This window comes from Pelodiscus sinensis, chromosome 1, assembly GCF_049634645.1.
Source record: "Pelodiscus sinensis isolate JC-2024 chromosome 1, ASM4963464v1, whole genome shotgun sequence".
NCBI lineage: Eukaryota > Metazoa > Chordata > Testudines > Trionychidae > Pelodiscus > Pelodiscus sinensis.
The window spans coordinates 60,426,216-60,444,235 of record NC_134711.1 but is presented as its reverse complement, the minus strand read 5'-3'; the positions used below and the strand labels follow the sequence as shown (position 1 = coordinate 60,444,235).

The 18,020-nt window shown below is 38.5% G+C and overlaps 1 protein-coding gene across 2 annotated transcripts in view; it reads right to left on the bottom strand.

The window, feature by feature from the left end:
- Positions 1-18,020, bottom strand: part of SRGAP1 (SLIT-ROBO Rho GTPase activating protein 1) — a 219,985-nt gene that overhangs the window by 47,465 nt on the left and 154,500 nt on the right. Inside the window, exons 7-12 of one of the 2 annotated variants that reach the window (XM_006130209.3) lie at positions 10,639-10,860; positions 9,729-9,830; positions 6,078-6,275; positions 5,862-5,946; positions 4,313-4,339; positions 2,790-2,893 (exon numbers count right to left, since the gene is read on the bottom strand). In XM_006130209.3, coding sequence (XP_006130271.2) covers positions 2,790-2,893; positions 4,313-4,339; positions 5,862-5,946; positions 6,078-6,275; positions 9,729-9,830; positions 10,639-10,860 — 738 coding nt within the window. Of the gene's footprint in view, positions 1-2,271; positions 2,306-2,789; positions 2,894-4,311; positions 4,340-5,861; positions 5,947-6,077; positions 6,276-9,728; positions 9,831-10,638; positions 10,861-18,020 lie in introns of both variants that reach the window. The other variant, XM_075930928.1, reaches the window with a different exon arrangement.

Sequence of the window (18,020 nt, the reverse complement as noted above, 5' to 3'; positions counted from 1 at the left end):
TGCTTTGTGGACAGTTCTAACTCCTGGTAGGGTCACCCAAACTGGAAACGTGTAAGGGATGGGACCAAATAAAAAATAATCTATCTATTCTGCACAGGCTCAGTCTTGCCTTGTAAACAAGTTGTTATAAAAACACAAGGAGATAGCCATTCCAGCAAACAGCACGAGAGAAAAAGATGGAACGCTGTTCATGCTCTGCATAACATCTGTTGGCCCTGGTCTACACTAGGGTTTTATTTCGAAATAAGGGGCTGTTTATTTTGAAATATGTACTCCTGCTTTTCTTGGGGAATAACGCTAATTTTGAAATAGTTATTTCAAAATAATGGTAGTATGGATGCTCTGGTACAGCTATTTTGAAATAGCTACTCCTCAGAATAATTTGAACTAATTACTCCCCAGTGATTCCCAGGGCTCAAAATCGACTTAGTGCATCCACATTAACTGAGCCTGCCTCGGACTAATTTCAAGGTTTCCCTGTAGTTGGGTCACGCTATTTTGGTTTTGTAAAATTGGGAGTTATTAAGTGAAATTTAGTTATTTTGAAATACTTTTTTAGTGTAGACATGGCCTTGGTGTTAAAAAGATCATATCCAAGAGAGTGGTTACTGTTTACTGCGTTCTCTATTTTGACATTACAAAAATGGGATACGATTTACTCAATAGAGATTAAGGACTATGAAGGAGTTATCAAATATGCATTGAGGATATGAACAATATATGGTTAAAATGAATCTCAAATATGAAACGCTCAGAGCATGAACTAATTTATTTCAAAATTTAATATAAAAACTACAGAGAAAACAAATAAAAACCTGTCACTCAAAATATGCAACTTTTCTTTTTCTTATAAACTAGTCCTTTAGTTTCATGTTAAACTAAATTAGAAGTTAAGAGTTAAGACCAGGCAAGATTCTATATGTCAAGCTTCTGCAATTTGTGTCTAGTTTTTTACTAAAAGATGATATATGTATTCTTAAGTTCGGGGGAAAAAAACTAGAATGGAATTGCTGAGACAACCTACCTATTGCTTTGATGTACAACATGATAATGCTTTAAATGAGGTTATCTATCATAATTTCAGTAACTATTCTACTTTAAGTAATGTCAATTTTAGAATTTCATTAAGAAAAATAGCCAAAGGAAGGGTTGGTTTATTTTAAGTACTTGGCAAAGAGTGGATGGCTAAGAATCAGCAAATCAAGAATCAACAATAATTACACCAACATTTTCATTTCAGATTGTGGAATGATTCAGTAACAGATAAATTAATTTGCAGAGTTCAGCTGCTAACCTAGGAATCCTACAATAATTAAAAACAACAAATGCTAGGTTGTCTTTGTACTAAGCAGCAAAATATTAGAACACATACATCACACGCATTGCTAGACTACTGATCTATGCAAGGAATGTACAACAGCTAAAAGGGTACTGTTTGCAGTAAGAAATTACCAGAGTAAACATGACTATTTAATGCATTTTTTAGACTAGCCTCACAAAACTAAAACATTGATTTGGTCTTATTTTTCACATTTGCCCAAATTGCTAATAAAAAGTAACGGGCCTTAAGTTTTTGATCCATTAGTGGGGAAAAAAATATTTAAGGAAGGAATCTGTTTTTGCTAGATGTCACCAAGACTGGCCCATTTTAATGTCATTAATTCAGATAAAATATTTGCTATTAGAAATATTAGTAATAAACCACACCTGGCAAGCGCAACCTCTTTAACCAGAAGCAACTGAAAGGGCTCACAGCTCTCAGTCCCACACACTTGTTGCCTGGGAGCTGCCTGGGAGGCACGAGCCCTTTCAGCTGTTTCTATTCAAAGGGCTTGTGCCTGCCAGGTGGCAACCAGGCAACAGGCTAGCAGTGAGGCCAGCAGCTGCCAGCCATGTTATGTGAATTCTAAGCCTCCACCCCAGAGAACAACCCGCGGGTAGTTCTCAACCCTGCCTCTTCCACCCGAAGCCCCACCCCTTCCGGGTCAGCCCACGACCACTTCCAAAATGTGTGAAGTGGCCCCCCTTCAAAAATGATTGCCCATCCCTGGTCTACAAGGTCATAGCTAATTTATGGAGAGCAGCAAGTTCTTGCCTATTAATAAGGTAACATCTGGAAGGACTATGGTAGCCAAAACCGAGTTATGAAACAATCTAATTTCTTAATGCAAACCTCCCCTGTAAGGTCAACTAGAGAACTAATTTTAAAGCCAGGCATGAATGCAACTTGGCAGTGAGGAAGAATCAGCTCTCTTTTCACTAGAACTATACCTGGTGTCTGGTGTGAGAGTTCCTTCGTCCTCGGCTAGGAGCATTATTAGAAATAAAAAAAGAAAAAGAAAATAATAAATACAGCAAAGACACTAAAGTATGCTTCTCACAATTTTGCACAATATAATAATGAATTCCTGAAGTCATGGGAAATCAAAACCTGGATTTCAGATCCAGTGTACTATGGGTTCTACATAGGGTTCTGATGCATTTAAAATGATTACAATTGCTAGTAGGAAATAATGTCAGATCATGGAATAGAACATTACATTTTATCTTTTAATTAACTGTAAATTCTTTATCAAAACTAGGCTGTCACTATCATCCATACTCCAATTCAATACATTATAAGGAAGTTCAATGTGAATATTGTATTCTTCTCTTTCCCTCTGACTTTAGGAATTATTTTATTGATCAGCTGGCAAGAGCCCCAAGACAGATTTGAATATAATGATCTTCCTCAGTTTACATGAGGAAGAATTGTTGAAATCAGCCACTGAGAGAGCTGGTGTCAGTACCTTGATAAATGACTCCATATCACCATTAGACAGCTTAGCCTTATATTGTGATTGTGGCCTGGGCTTCTTGTGTTTCTGGGGATTAGTGGGAAGATTTGGAGGCCCAAGGGAAGGGAATATGATTACTGAGCAAGGTAGAAAAAGTCACAGAACTACATAAATATCTGTAAGCTTGTGGCAAAGTAATAAACCATTTTAGGAAGAAAAAAGGAAAACAAAAACAGTACTTGTCAAACAAGGACATTTCACAAGATTTAAATGTAACAAAGGATTAAAGAGAGCAAAAATTCTGCTAAAAATAAATACCTCACTGATCATTCTGACTTTCTTTACAAAGCTGCCATAGAAGAGTCATGTACTGGCTCTCCCTCCCCCGCCAAAAAAGGTGCATGATTGCAATGGTCTTATTACTTTGTATTATGCACGAAACGTGCAGCAGGAACAAAAACTCATCCTGCCAACCACAGTATGATACACCAGTATTCTAATCACCGGTTTTATTAAGCAGAAAAGTTGCCTCATGGTGGAGAAAAGTCAAATGAAAATTAAAACTTATCACTGTATTCCTTAGGCACTACATAGACATTTTCATCTGGAGCCAGTAACTGTTTAAAAAAAACAAACCACCCACCCACACAAAATCACTTACAATTACTTTAAAACGTAGAAAAATAGTGGTGGGACTCTGGGATGGTGTAGGACTGGAGACTATTTTTAATTAATCATTAAAGAAATTCTTCTCCCCTAAAACTTCTATTTTCACAGTAGTGCTCTGGCAGCAGAAGAAACTCTACTTGAGAAGAGATATCTTGCAAAACTGAGAAGTTGGAACGCTGCATTACGACATAAGACTGCAGAAATGTTTATATAATTTAAAAAGATTTCACCCCTATTCACCAGAGCAAAAATTTGCTTTAAATGGAGGTTTCAACTTTATGAGATTTTATGGAGGCTTCTCTTCTGTTCACAGTATTTGACGTTGCCCAAAACGTTCACAAAAGTACTTTATAATCAAGAGCGCCATTTGGAAGAGTGTGGGAAGGGAGGAGGGAGAGGGGCAGCAGCCATACATATTGGGATGCTGCTTGCTTTTCTTCCCATTCCCGACAATAAGTGAGTGAGGGAACAGTACAGGGATTCCATGCATGCCTCTAACTCCTACTTAGTGAAGGGAGGAGCAGAGCAGTAATTCACGGAATCCAAGTACTTTCCCCTTGCTTCCTGATAGCCAGGAAGAAAAGCAAGCAGCATCCTGATACACATGGCTGCTGCCCACCCTGCACTCTCAACATGGCACCCTAGTTTATAAACCCAGAAAAAGATGGACAAATCAGTTCTTAATCATTTTATAGTTACAGCATTAGCTTAGTTAGATGCTAGAATGTGTGGTGCAAATATGCTTCTGTACATTTATCAATATTTGTATTTCAGATTCCTTACATTCTTCATTATAAGTGATTTTTGAATCTTCATTATGTTTGTAGTTTCCTGTAACAAAAGAGATTAAAAAAATATATCTTACCTTGTGGTCATGTATTCAGCTCTGTGACCTAGAAGAGTTCAACGAACAAGGATTCAGTTGTAGTTGATGGAAATAAAAGCTTTTTTTATGTAGCTATACTTATGTTTGCCAGTTTGCTATTCATCTTGAATTATTTTTAACCCGAGTTTATTTCACAAGATTTACAGCTGCACAAAGATTCAGGGCAACGTGTGGTTATCGTCCATCTCCAGAGTTTTAAATAACTGAAAACAATCCACATAAGCTACTTCTCAGACATTTTCTCCTAAAGAACCATTTGGTACTGTAAGTAATGTGATGTAAAATTCTAAATAGACTCCATTGTTCATGCTCATGTATTTTAATGACTAAATCAATATGTAAATAGCTCTTTGCCAGGATTAGATTGCATCTTGACTGTTGCCTAAGCTTGTTCATTGCCAAAAATAGAGAGTTCTTGACTGTAACTGCTTGTTAATAACAATTTTGTTATTCACTTAAGGGTGTGCCAGTGTTGCACATTGAACTGTCCGTAATGATACCCAAGTCATTTTCCTGAGTTGATATAGCTCATTTATAACCATGAGGTATATGAGTAGTTTGATTTTTATCTCCCTAATGTGCATTGTTTTGCATTTATAAATAATTCATTTCATTTACCATTATGTTGCCTATTTACTTAGCTTGGTTAAAGCCCTCTGAAGTTCCTGAGTCTTCTCTGGATTTGACATAATTATTTAGGCTAGTCATCTGCAAATATTTTAACTTCACTGCATAGCCATTCATCTCCGGGGCAGGGTGGGGAGTGTGGTGGAGTCCCACAATGGGCAGAGTTGACATTGCTGCCATAGGACCAGGGGTGGAAGACTGGCCTGATGTAGATTTTCCCCTGTTAGCTTTTTCTCAGTTCCAGGGAGTATCTTCTCTTGGCTTTCTATCTCCCATCTCTTGGGTCCCCACTCACTAAAGCTGTTGTGTGGGAAATGGGTTCATTTGCTCGTCTCCCCTCACTCGCTCCCAGTTCTTCAGTGTGCTAGTTCATGACACTTCCCCAATTCTTCTTTTGAGAGTCTAAATCGGATCACCTGATCCTGCAGTCAGTAGAGTAGAGCCACAGTGGAGCTCTGTGGGGCATGACGATCTGTGCTAATGGCTTCTGTTAAAGGATAGGAGCCTTACAGAACGTTGCCATTTATGTGTTTGCAAAAAAATTCAGGAAGCAAAAAACAGTACATTATACACAGTTTTTAATTAAGCGTATATCTGGTATTGTATTATTTCTCAAATCAGAACACAGATGTTTCATTCAATAGCTTCATTGCCAAATAGATTCATTTGTCCATATTGTTATACTTGCAAAATGCAAACTAATAACTACTGAAGAAATAAAACCAATTTATAGCTTTCTCTTGTGCAGGAAAAGGCTCTAACTACTGCTCTGAATTATGCCTGGCAAAGAAATCAGACTGGGCACTAGGACTCTGAGCTTTGTAATTTTCTACTGCTTATGCTTTAAATATTTTAGTGGGTTCATCCTAGAATTGCTTTCCAGTATCTTCTGCATCATTTACCTTCTCCAAGTGTCCTGTGCAGTAAATCATGTTTTGCTTGCAGCTTTGTGATGAGATTACTCCCTTCCAGGAATTCTCTGAATTTCTGCAGCGATGAAAATCAATTGATCAATTTTATCTTTTACTTAAAACCAGGATCTTTGCAGAATTCTTTCTGAAAACACTTACTACAGGTGTTTGGACAACATCACAAGGCTGAAGAAGCAACCAACATACCATGAAATAGAACTGTTCAGTCTCCTGCTGGTTAGCTCTTCTTTTTGCAATGCTGGGCTTACTCATGTATGTCTCAGAGACAGTTGACTTCACAGACTCTGTAGAGCGACTGTGCTGGAAACATTCTGATACGTCATAGTCCTCAATGGTGACCATGTCTTGTATTGTCTGCAAAGTAGCTTCTGTTGTTTTCTTAACCTGGTATGAACAATGCGATTTATCAATTACAGAAAGTAACATAAATAAATCCTAGAAGCAGCTTAAAATGGAAACTAATTACTGAAGTGAATTCTCTCTTACATGCTCTGTGAATGAACAGTGGGTGATGACAATAGCAAGTGACATGTTTCGCACTGGTATAGAAATAACAGAATAAAGAGATCACTGGTTCCTAGAACTGTCACTATGCTTTAATATGTTACTAAAACCAAATATAGGCTAATCTTCTGACTGACAGAATTTGGCCTCTGAACAATAAAGTGAAAAACGAAGTGGTAGTGAATAGAAAGAGGTAAAGAAACTTGTGCTCTAACCTGAACTGTTGGCTCCCCAGATTAAAATATGATTGAGCACATCTGCTGGCATGGCTTGCAGTGCACGCTGTTCTCCCAGGAGAAACTCTGGTGCAGCAATACCCTTATGTTGGTAAGGGGTTAGATGTTTTAAAGATCATGTCTATAACCCACAGCTACAATATGGATGAAGAGATTGAAGAACGTACAGTTTACACAGCTATCATAGCATCTCCTACTAGCTGCAGAAATGTGTTTAATATGGCCATTCAGAGTGGACAGATGACTAGAAACACAACAAGAGATGCACTGCATCCTGACAATGAAAAGACAAGTGAGAAGATCCAGTTGGTAGTGTGTGTACCATGAAGCTCTGCAGAATGGAATGTTTGATGAATACGTTTGGAGGCAGAGGTGAAAGTGGGCCAGTATGGTGTACTGGTAAGAACCAGCCACCAGTACTGGCCCATTCATGGCAGATATTAAAGTTGTCCCATTTGCTCCTCTCCTGTTGGTGGTCCTTCCAGCAGAGTCTGACTCCGGCAGCTCTAACATGACCCTACCCGCAGGGCCACCAAAATGGGGGAGTGTGAGAGGGAGCAGCTGCCCTGGAGCCCAGTGATTTAAAAGGGCCCAAGGCTCCCCCAGACACTGCTACTGTAGCAGCCACAGTAGTGGCAGCTATGAAGCGCTGGCTGGAGGAATGTGGTCTCAACCCCGCACCTTCCACGCAAGGCCCTACCCCTTCTGGGGACCAGAGAGTTATTCCCCCACCTTGCCAAGGACCCAAGTATTCTGGTAAGTCTTTGCAATTAATTTCACCTCTGTTTGGAGGTGAAGTGGGTGACCTACTCCCTGGCTTCATAAAGTAACTTCTATATGCACCTCCTTTGCACAAACACATCTGTCTCTGTGAAGCAATGGTTCCCCATACCTATGCCCTGACATACTGTCATATGCCTCCTGCTTCTCCCTATGCTTGTGCTCTCATTTGGTGGGCAATCAATAGGCTTTTTTACCGCCTCTATTTTAATCTTGCTTTCACCCACATCTCCTAAATGGGTAATCTGAGTTACTCTGAAATTAAACAGTTTATTATTTAAATAGTCTATTGCATGTCTGATGTTAACATAAGTATTTACATTTTGATTCACATGTTCAAGGTATGAATAGAGTTAAGAAGATGCCTTGGCTTTTAGTTTTAAGAACTGCTTTAAAATGGGCACAAGTACAATTTATGCATGGCCTCCATATGCTGCCAGGGTGCAGTGAAGAGCACTTAGCTTTTTTTTTGTTCTTTTTAAAGAAAAGAGCAACTTTCTTTTAGTAGGTGAGCCATCATCAGGACAGGCATTCAATATCACCATGTGTAAACAGCTGTAGTTAAGAGCATAACAAAGATTCCGCCTCTGCAGCCATAGAACGCAGCAAAAAATTCTTCATCCTTCAGAGCTGCCAATCCAGGGGCTAATCATTTGTTAAATCCGCAGAAGAAAGAAGGGGGGGAATTAGATAATTAGACCTCAGTAATTCTGCTAGTGTAACTTCTTAGTTGCCCAAAATTGACAAGTTCTATTTTGTAGGAGAAAATAAATGTAATATTTTTAATCTGTTGTTTTTATATATTTGCCCATAGAATGCTTGATAGAAAGATAGAGAGATTAAAACTTTAAAATCCAAAATGTATGGAACATGAATAAATCTAGAATCTGTGTTCTTCTGTATAACAACAGGTCCATGCATACAGCTGCAATGGGAGGTTCCTTGTAGTGGCTTGCCAATGACCTTAGTTATGAGGTACTGAGAAGGGGGAAATTTACTGTGCTAGTTTCAACAAAGACTCATTGGCTGATATGCATATGTACTGCCAAGAGTTGAAACATGCTGGTTTTTGCTTAAATAAATTAGTTTCAATAAAGGTGGACTGAGCATTTACAAGGAAAGTGCAGTAATTTCAACAAATGTTGCTCATTTAAAACCACCTAAATGAAAATAACTTGATCTATATTTGGTTTAAAAATAAATGCACTGTCTGGAATTCAAGTGTTTCCTTTTAAAAAGCAAAATTAATGAGTTACACATATGGGTCAAATAAACAGAAGCATAAGCTGAAACACTGAGGACTATGTTTTTTTAAGTTGAAGAATATCCATATAAATAAGAATATTTTCAATGAATCCTAAATGTACAGGAATCAACAAATACAAGTTCAAACACACACAATGAATTCTCATGGAAAGCAATACACAAACTCAAATGCACACATTTTTAAATTAGTTATAACTGATTCTGACTCATTAACAACTTCATTACAGGCCTTTCCTAAAATGTTGTACCAAACCATTGAGATGTTTTTGGTCTGATTCATTTCTACAGGTGACTCAATGATCTGTAAGGCCGAATTCTGCACTGGAACATGTTCTGTGCAGCTCCTTGTCTCACAGTGATGCATTTGAGATGTAGTAAGGCATAATTTCACTGCTGGGACACAGTTTTTAAACTTTGAAATTTGTATAGATATTTGATATTATGAATGAAATTTGTGCATCTAGATTTAAACCATTTTAGACTAAACCAATGGTTCTCATCCCGTTTACTATTTTGGGCTGCATTCAATACTATCTGTACAGCCCTGAGAGTCTCCCAGGGACTGCAGATCTGGGTTGATTGGGCAGCAGGATGAGAAACACTGGTCTAAATTATGCTTAGTTTTTGACACAATGGAAATCATGGGTGGCAGGTGAACCATAGGCCTAGGGAAGCTAGTCTGTGGCCCTGCCCACCCCTTCTGCCCAAAATCCCACTGTTAATGGCCCTCTTCCCCCACCAGAGCTCAGAGCAATCCCAGCTCCCAGACCTCTTGAATGCCTCCAGCCCCAGTGTTCAGAGGGACCCAACCCAGGTCCCGACCATAGGCCAGCTGCTGTAGCCACAGCCCATTTTCCGAGAGAGGAGTAGCTTGCCTGGGCTGGGGCCAAGGAGCAAGTGTCTTGCAGGAGGTGGCCTGAGGAAGGAGCCAGAGGGGGCTATTTGGTGAGGCTCAGCTTCCCCCAGCCTACAATATATGCCCCCCATGGTGGAAATTCTCCCTCTCCCAAAATGCTGTTTATCACACTTTGCAAGCAGAGAGAAATCTCACCTCTTCATTTTCAATTTTGAGTGTGGCCAGTCGTGACTGTAGCTGCTGATACCTGAGCATAAGCTCTGCTTGCACCGGTTGCTGGACACTGACCTGACAAACCTAACAAGGAATAAAAAATAGCTATCAGACTCAGAGAAAAATTCAGTTCACCAGTGCTGACTTCTGTCACTCTCTTTAAAACCAGATGAACTGCTGTTAAAGCTAGTAAAAATGTAATTACATTTAGATTGGCATTTTCCACGTCAATTATTTTAAGTCTTCATACTGTAAGATGTAGAAAAAGTCACAATATTCTATGAAAACAGAGAGCAGCCTTGATGTTCCTCTGCAATATGGCATTTGGCTATTCCAGGACCACAAAACAGTACACATCTAAGCTTTCCCTTGCAGAAGGAAATCCCCAGATGGTGTAGCATTCTATGCTGCCACCAGTCCCTAATGTAGTAGAAATAGGGGCATGGTTGGAGACCACTTTAATTCTGGCAATCTCCGGATATTATGCTTCAAGGCCCCTCTAAGTTGCACTAGGAAGCTCCACTGAGTGGCAGTGATATAAAGCCATTATTGCTTCTGTTCCTGTGCTGGGCACAATGTGGAAGTTGTAGAAATTGTGAGCCAATGCCACTGAAGTGTAATACAAAGCATAGTACCAAAGGATTGTTCTTGCATCTGAATTATTTTGAGGAGCTCTGAACAATATGTTTCCAGATCTGCCAAAGGTTTTGTTTGCTGATCCATTTGTGTCTGTATAAATAAAACTGGCTTACATTTCACTTTAACTAGATTATTTGTAGAAGTGAATAAAAGCCATATCCTGCAGAAAATAATTCAGAGCAGGGAAGTTTTCTTTTATGCAGAAACAGAAATGGTTTAGCTATTTGTCACAAAGAAGTTACTAATTACTGACCTCATCCCCCATATGAGACTGAAACTCAAATTTCATCGGTGGACAAAAGGCAGTGGGATACATCTCCATAAATCTCTGCTTGTCACTTCGGGACTCCAAGCTATCAACAGCATTCTCAATGATGTCTAGGCCTTCATGTCTAGAGGTTTCAAGGTTATACTCTGCAGAAAGATATGTTCTTAGGGCTCTGTTCAAACTTGCATGATATCCAAGATCGGAACACTAATAATATAACAAGGAGAAAAGAAAAATTAAAAAGCAGAAGCAAATTCCAGTGACAATGACATAAAAAAACATATATAACAAATAGCACGTATTGAATCAGTGGTTTTTTTCCCCCCACCTTCAAAGTGCTTTGCAAACCAACTAATTAAATCTCACAATAGTCATGTCAAGATGGTAAGTAGCTATTTCCATGTGATAGATGGAGAAATGGAAGTGGAGAAATAAAGGGACAATTCTGAATGGGAGGCCAGAGGTCACTATACAGAAGTGTGTGTATATTTCTGGGTATACATGTGCACAATTGCCACAGCAGCACAGAAAAATTCAAGTTTGCACATGCTAATGGGTATTTCAATAGAATATGTGTGTAACTTTCTGTTTCAAATTTGACCCTATGTAACTTCTCCAAGACAACATAGTAAAGTCAGTGGTGTGGTCAGAATTAAAACTAGAGTTCCTGTTTGTAGTCCCATGCTTAAATTAACACACAAAACACCCTCCTCCCATTGAGTTTTTATTTTCAATTGGAACTACATCCGCCTCTAAAACAGAGTAGACGTATTTAGTAAAATGTTTTAAAAGAGCAAAAGTGCCTCTTAAAACATCCTTGATTTGTATTTTTCATAGGGAAACACAATAGTTTTAAGGGAGGTTGGCTCAGTCAGGGAGGATGCATGACTAGGGTAGTTGGGGCATGCTAGTTCAGTATACCCCCCAGTTGACTTCAGTCACCCTTGGAGCTCAGCTGAAGTTTAACACTACCCTCCCTCCGGTGAACCCATAGGTGGGGCGGGAGGCCAAAAAGGCAATTTGCATCCCACCCTGTGCCGGGAGGGTGAATCAAGCCTATAACCCATTGTATATTTATGCACATATGCCTCTCTCTCAACTATTATAGTATCTTAGGGAAAGTAATATACTTTGATCCCTCTATCTTATCTATAAAGAGAAATTCTAAACTATTTACCGTATCTGAATGTAAAAACTCCCTTTAAAGGAAACAAATCTTTTACACCTTGCCATATGTTTAGGAGTCTAATTACTAATCCTAAGTGATTCTATTTTGAAAAACTATGACAATAAGGGTTGTTTCATTCACATTGCTGACCACAAAACTGCCCTGATCAACAACAGCTTTCAGCCTCAGAGGTTACTGCAGGTCATTTCCTGCTGATGGGATAATGGCCACCCAAAACAGTACATGAACAATTTTAAGTCTACAAAGGGAGGATTTCAATCTTAGTTAAGTATATACAATGACATACATTCCTACTGTGGAGAGGAATGACTGATACATTTACTAAAACCAAAGTCCCAAACTTTTAAATCCAGCAACATCTATATTTTAAAAGATTAGTCTAAAAAAATAAGACTGTTAGCATTTCTTTGTAAAGGAAGTACCTCTCTCTGTTTTTTCCCTTGTTCTGTGTTAAATAAGATCTTTAATTCAACTCACTGTCTTGGATGAAAAGAGAGACATACAATGATGTTAAAAGAAAGGATAAGGGCAGTTGTTTTTATTTTAAGAATATTCATTCCAGCAAGAACTCATGGGAGATTAAACTGAGAGGAAAAAAAATACATATGACAATAGTTGGTTATATTATAGTGGCCAGTTAGTTACTTGTTTTAAAATTACAGGGAAATACAATCTGAATCTAGAAAAATAAGAGCTTTCAGATTTGTATTAACAACTTATTGATTTATAAAGGAAATCACCATTGCAAGCACATGGAATTTTGATTCAGCTTCTCCAAAAAGCCAGAAAATGGGGCTGCAGATTTCACCCCCTGAAAGTCCCCAAGATGCCAGTGTTCACCCCTCAATGCACTTAGCAACCATTTTCATTTACAAGAATTAAAACCACAATCATCATTTGTTTGGGTAAATAAAGCTTTATGGGACTATCCTGGAAACATATCAGTGCAGCTTCTTAATCAGCCTGAAGGGTTTCGCCACTGAAGCAGGATACGCTCTTCAGCACTTCACAGTACTCTTATTGACAGCAAGAGAAGTGAGAATGAGACCACAGACTTCTGCACAATAGATTTGCACACAGAGTTTAATATTTTACTTCCCTCAAAAACTAAACTCTACGAAGTTTATGAAGCCTAAGAAGCAAAATCTAAGTGTGTATTTTCCAGCAGTGCCTCCAATACAAAGCACAATTTGTTGTGGATGAATCAGAGATTTTTGAAGAGGGGATTTCTTACTCTGCGAAAGGTTCCACCAGGCAACACCCCACACAGGCTACTCAGAAAGAAGAAGATGAAAGGTTTAAGCTATCATCAGGGTGGACTTACAATCAGAGCTGAAAAGTAGGGGTGGCTTAATCAGCCTGGAAAAGACAGGGTCATCATTTTCGAACCTTCCTCCATTTCTAGAACCCAAACTGTAAGGTCCTGGCACTTTTAGATAAACTGCTATCACTGCCAGCAGTAGAACGGTCAAATTTCTCAAGGTTTTCAGATACTACACTCCTGAGCCAAGACATCTGGAAAGTCTGAATAAGCAACCAAAACATTTTGACATTAATCCAAACTGAATTCAAGTTCCGAACCTAACTGAAAGCAGCAGTCCTTGTGGTTAAAGAGATCCATCGCCAACTAATGGGTAACCATTGAAGCTGGACAGATGATCTGAACAAGCTCTCCTCACCTAGTAGACGTTGATGAACTGTGAAAAAGACTTCATAAGTAGGCAGCATTTGCATAGGCACGGCTGCTTTGCCTAGACGATCAATAGACACACCTGCTTTGCAAAGTGAACAGTTTTTGCTGTTTTGGGTTAAAGTCTGTGAACTGCACTTTGGAGAGGAAGAAGGGGGGAAGGAGAGCCACATGCAGCTTGCAAGCCATGGATTGGCCACGGCTGGTGTAGAGGCAGGCTCCATAGGTGGATGCCTAATCCAATAGGCCACTGGGACCCACACCAACTCCCTACCTTTAACTGATGCCTTCTCCTCCCTACCTTCAGCTGATGCCAGATCCAGCCATGGGGAAGCTGGTGGTGAACTGTCTAGCTGTTGGTGAAATGTTTTCCCAAATTAATGCTGAGTCCTTTCCTTTTTATTCAAGGTTTTCTTTTGTTATGCATAGACTCAGTCCTTGCCAGTAAAGAGGTGAATAGTGGAAGTGCCCAGCAGAGGTGTTTAGTTTTCACATTTTGGGACAATGGGGATAAAGGAGGTTTCCAAGCTGGTTTTCACAGATGCTAAGGCTAGAAGGGACAACCGGGATCCTCTGACCTTGTACATAATGCAAACCATAGAACTTCCCCCAAAGAGTTCCCGGAGCAGATCTTTTAGAAAAATATCCAATTTTGATTTAAAAATGATCAGTGATGGAGAATCCACTGTGACCCTTGGTAAATTGATCCTATGGTTAATTACTCTCCCCATTAAAAAAAGTACACCTTATTTCCAGTCTGAATTTGTTTAGCTTCAACTTCCAGCCACCGGATCATGTTGTACCTTTGCTCTGCTAGCTTGAAGAGCCTATTATTAAATATTTGCTTCCTATAAAGGTACAGACAATGATCAAGTCAGCCCCAAAGTTCTCTCTGATCATTTCCATCCATGTGCAGATTTTTTCCATTCACGTGCAGAATTTTTTGTGTGCACGCTGAGGCATGTGCGAATATGCACCAGCAATAGAAACAAAAATAGTGAGCTGAGAGTGTTCTGCTAATCATCTGACCAGCATTTTCATTCCCACAACCCCTCGAGTGGCGGCACAATTGCACAGCTTACAAGGAACACTGCTCAGCCCCACATCTTCTCTTTGCTAAACTGAATAGATTGAGCTCCTTCAGTCTATCGCTATCAGACAAGTTTTTGAGTCCTTCAATTGTTCTCATAGTTTTTCTCTGAACACTCTGCAATTCATGAACATCTTTCTTGAATTGTGGGCAGTATTCCAGTGATAGCCCTCCAGTGCCAAATCCAGAAGTAAAATAATCTCCCTACACCTATTTGAGATTCCTGTTTGTTTAATGCTTCCTGGGATTGCATTAGATCTTTTGGACTCAATGTCACTCTGGGAGCTTGAATTCAGCTAACCATGCACTACACTCCAAAAATCTTTTTGGAGTCCCTGCTTCCCAGGATAGAGTCCCCATCCTAGAAGTATGGCCTACATTCTTTGTCCCTACACATGTACATTTAACCATATTAAAAACCAATATTGTTTACTTGTGCCCAATTTATCAAGAGACTTAGATCACTCTGATCTGTCCTCTTTGTTATTTCCCCAATTTTTATGTAATCTGCAAATTTCAATCAATGGTTATTTTATGTTTTCTCTCCAGTCACCGATAAAAATGTTTACAAAAATTAGGCTTAAGAATCAATCTGAATCACACTGGAAACAGTCCTGCTTGGTGATGATTCTCTGTTTATAGTTACATTTTGAGATTTTTCAGTTAGCTAGTTTTTAATCCACATAATATGGGACATGTTAATTTTACATCATTCTACGTTTTTAATCAAGACATCATGCAGCACCAAATCAAATACCTTACAGAAATCTATTACCTCATTACTGTTAACGTTATCAATAACAGTCATAATCTTGTCAAAAAAGATATCAAGTTAGATCCCATCCGACTATCTTCCATAAACCCATGTTAATTTGAATTAATTACATTAATTTTCTTTAGTTCTTTATTAATATACTTTCATATCAGATGCTCTGTGAATATTTTATTTATTCCAGGATTTACTGTTGATACTATTTTAGTTTGATTGCTATTTCCCCTGCATTTACCTTTAGATTAAGTGGTGCTTGAAATGTCCCAAAAAGGACTTTCCTATTACAAGCAGACAAATTTTGTAATTGGAATGATATGGCAATCTTCAAATAACTGAATGTTGATATGTACCATATGGACCGACATACAAACATTCAGATTAGCAGGGGTGCGTATTGTATTGCTGCTAAGAGAGCTCTTGTTTTAAGAAATACCCCCATGAACCAGGCTTGCTCAGTCTAGCTGAAAAAGATTTCCTTCCAGCTTTTCCACACAATATGTCAAATGTACACACTTTCTTCTACGTATGAATTAGATCCACAGTAGAGCCAACAGAGGGGAAATAATCTACTTAAGAGATATCCACATTTCTCTGTTTGACTAAAAAGGAAATAGAAGCAACTGTACATAACTAAATAATGTTTATTCTACCACTCCATTTATCAAGGTTGGCTTCAAAAGTTATTTTGTAAGTTGCTTCCCAAAACACATGTTTAAGACTCAAGGTGCATTTTTATTAGGCTCTTCCTTTCTCATTAACTGCACAGCAGCATTTTAAGAAAGAAGCATTAAACTTTGTTAATGAAATGAATGAATTGAAGAGGTCAAACTGAGTTCAGGATTCAGCTGAAGAGTTACAATTTAGAATCTTCCATATGAATTTGCAGAAATCAAGCTGCATTATGAACTATTTATTGAAAAATTTAACCCCTTTCATTCTGTTGTAGTATTACACACTCACACACTCTCTCTCTCTCTCGCTCTCTCGCATACATTCATTACCAAATAGCTAAGTCATCACTGTAAGATATCGGTCTCCAATGGCTGATCAACATTATGTATCAAAAGCCTTTAAACCCCAACATAGAGCTACGTTCTATATTATTCTGGTCCTTCTATATTACTCAGGTTTTAGCTGGCTCCATCCTGGCCCCAATCCTTCCTCTTTGATCAACACTTCGATGGAGAGGAGAACTGACTTTATAATGTGTACATATGAGGTAGGCCTGGGAGGGCAGATGGTGACAAGTTAGAGAAGATGGAGAGTGAAGAAGCAACCGTAACACTGAATTTCATCACTTTTAAAAAATTTAAATCAGGATTGTAATATTTAATTCATAGTTTTATAGCACGAAATTTCTCTGGTTCATCACAACATGTGCACAGTGGAAAATATATTTCATATTGTGGTTATGAACTAAAAAGCCTTGTCAGAACTTTTCCAGTTACAAACACTGATTCTTTTATCAAAAAGTAAACACTTAATCTATATCAACTTCTTATGTAGAAAATATTCTGATTAGATATGAATATCTGAAAGATATTTCATTTAAATGACTGAAGATTTAGTTGAACATGGTTCTGAGCCAATTTTAAGTTACAGATATTTGTAGCTGAGTCCTGTAAATCAATGGTGTAGAAGGTGTACAAAAATTAAGCCCTTTATTTATATTTTTTAAGGAATGGTCATATTTAAAGCAATTTTGCCTATTTAAAATTGATATTGTATATGTTAATCCACAGTTTGAAAATCTCATCCATTATACATAGGTATAACTTTCATGAAAATGCCACCAAATTCTGTTGATTTTAAGTTTTCTTTAAAAAAAAAGTCTTTTTGATTGTGCCAACAGCTTTTCAGATGTGAACCCCCAAGTGTTAGGCAATGTAATCACATCTTTGTAAGTCTGTGGACAAATAGCTTCAGTGCTTCTGCTTCTGTGTAATCCTTCCTCCTGGTCAGTGAAAACTGTTTGGTTTGGTCTGGTCAGTTTTCAATCCTGCCATTGAAAACTTTGTGGACTTCAGTGAAATTGACAGAATCAGGTCAATTTTCCAATCTGCATCTTGAGAAAGTTCTTTGAAAAAACTGGCACTAGAGTTATTCTCTGGGGAGGACGACTAAAAAACAGAGACCAAAGAAGGAGATGGTTAGCAAAGACACCGCTAAGATACAGAAGCGGTAGTGGTGGAAAAACTGAGAAAATATCTTTCTTCCTTCCAGCAAGCATCTTTCACCCAGACCCTTAGTAGGTGTCATGTAAATTCTTCAAGTCCTGCAATAAACCCATGCTATAAAACACAGAGTCTGGTCCTATAGTACAGACCATCCTGACATCAGTGCATGACATTTGTGAATATAAACGCAATTTAAGGTGTAGTTCTACTCTGAAAAGGGATTATAAACGTGGTGAAGCAAAAGTGTCTCAAAAGTTTTCTGTATAGAAAACACTAAGTTTACATTTTTTTAAAAAAATTCCAGGCCTACAACCTCATCCTGAGCACAGTCAAACTAGGTTCCTTCCATCTCCTGCATATAAATTCTGCAGGCCAAATTCCAAAGATGGAATTGATTCAATGTACTCAGCAATAGCTGTGTGTTGGTTATGCAGTGCTGCTAACAGTGC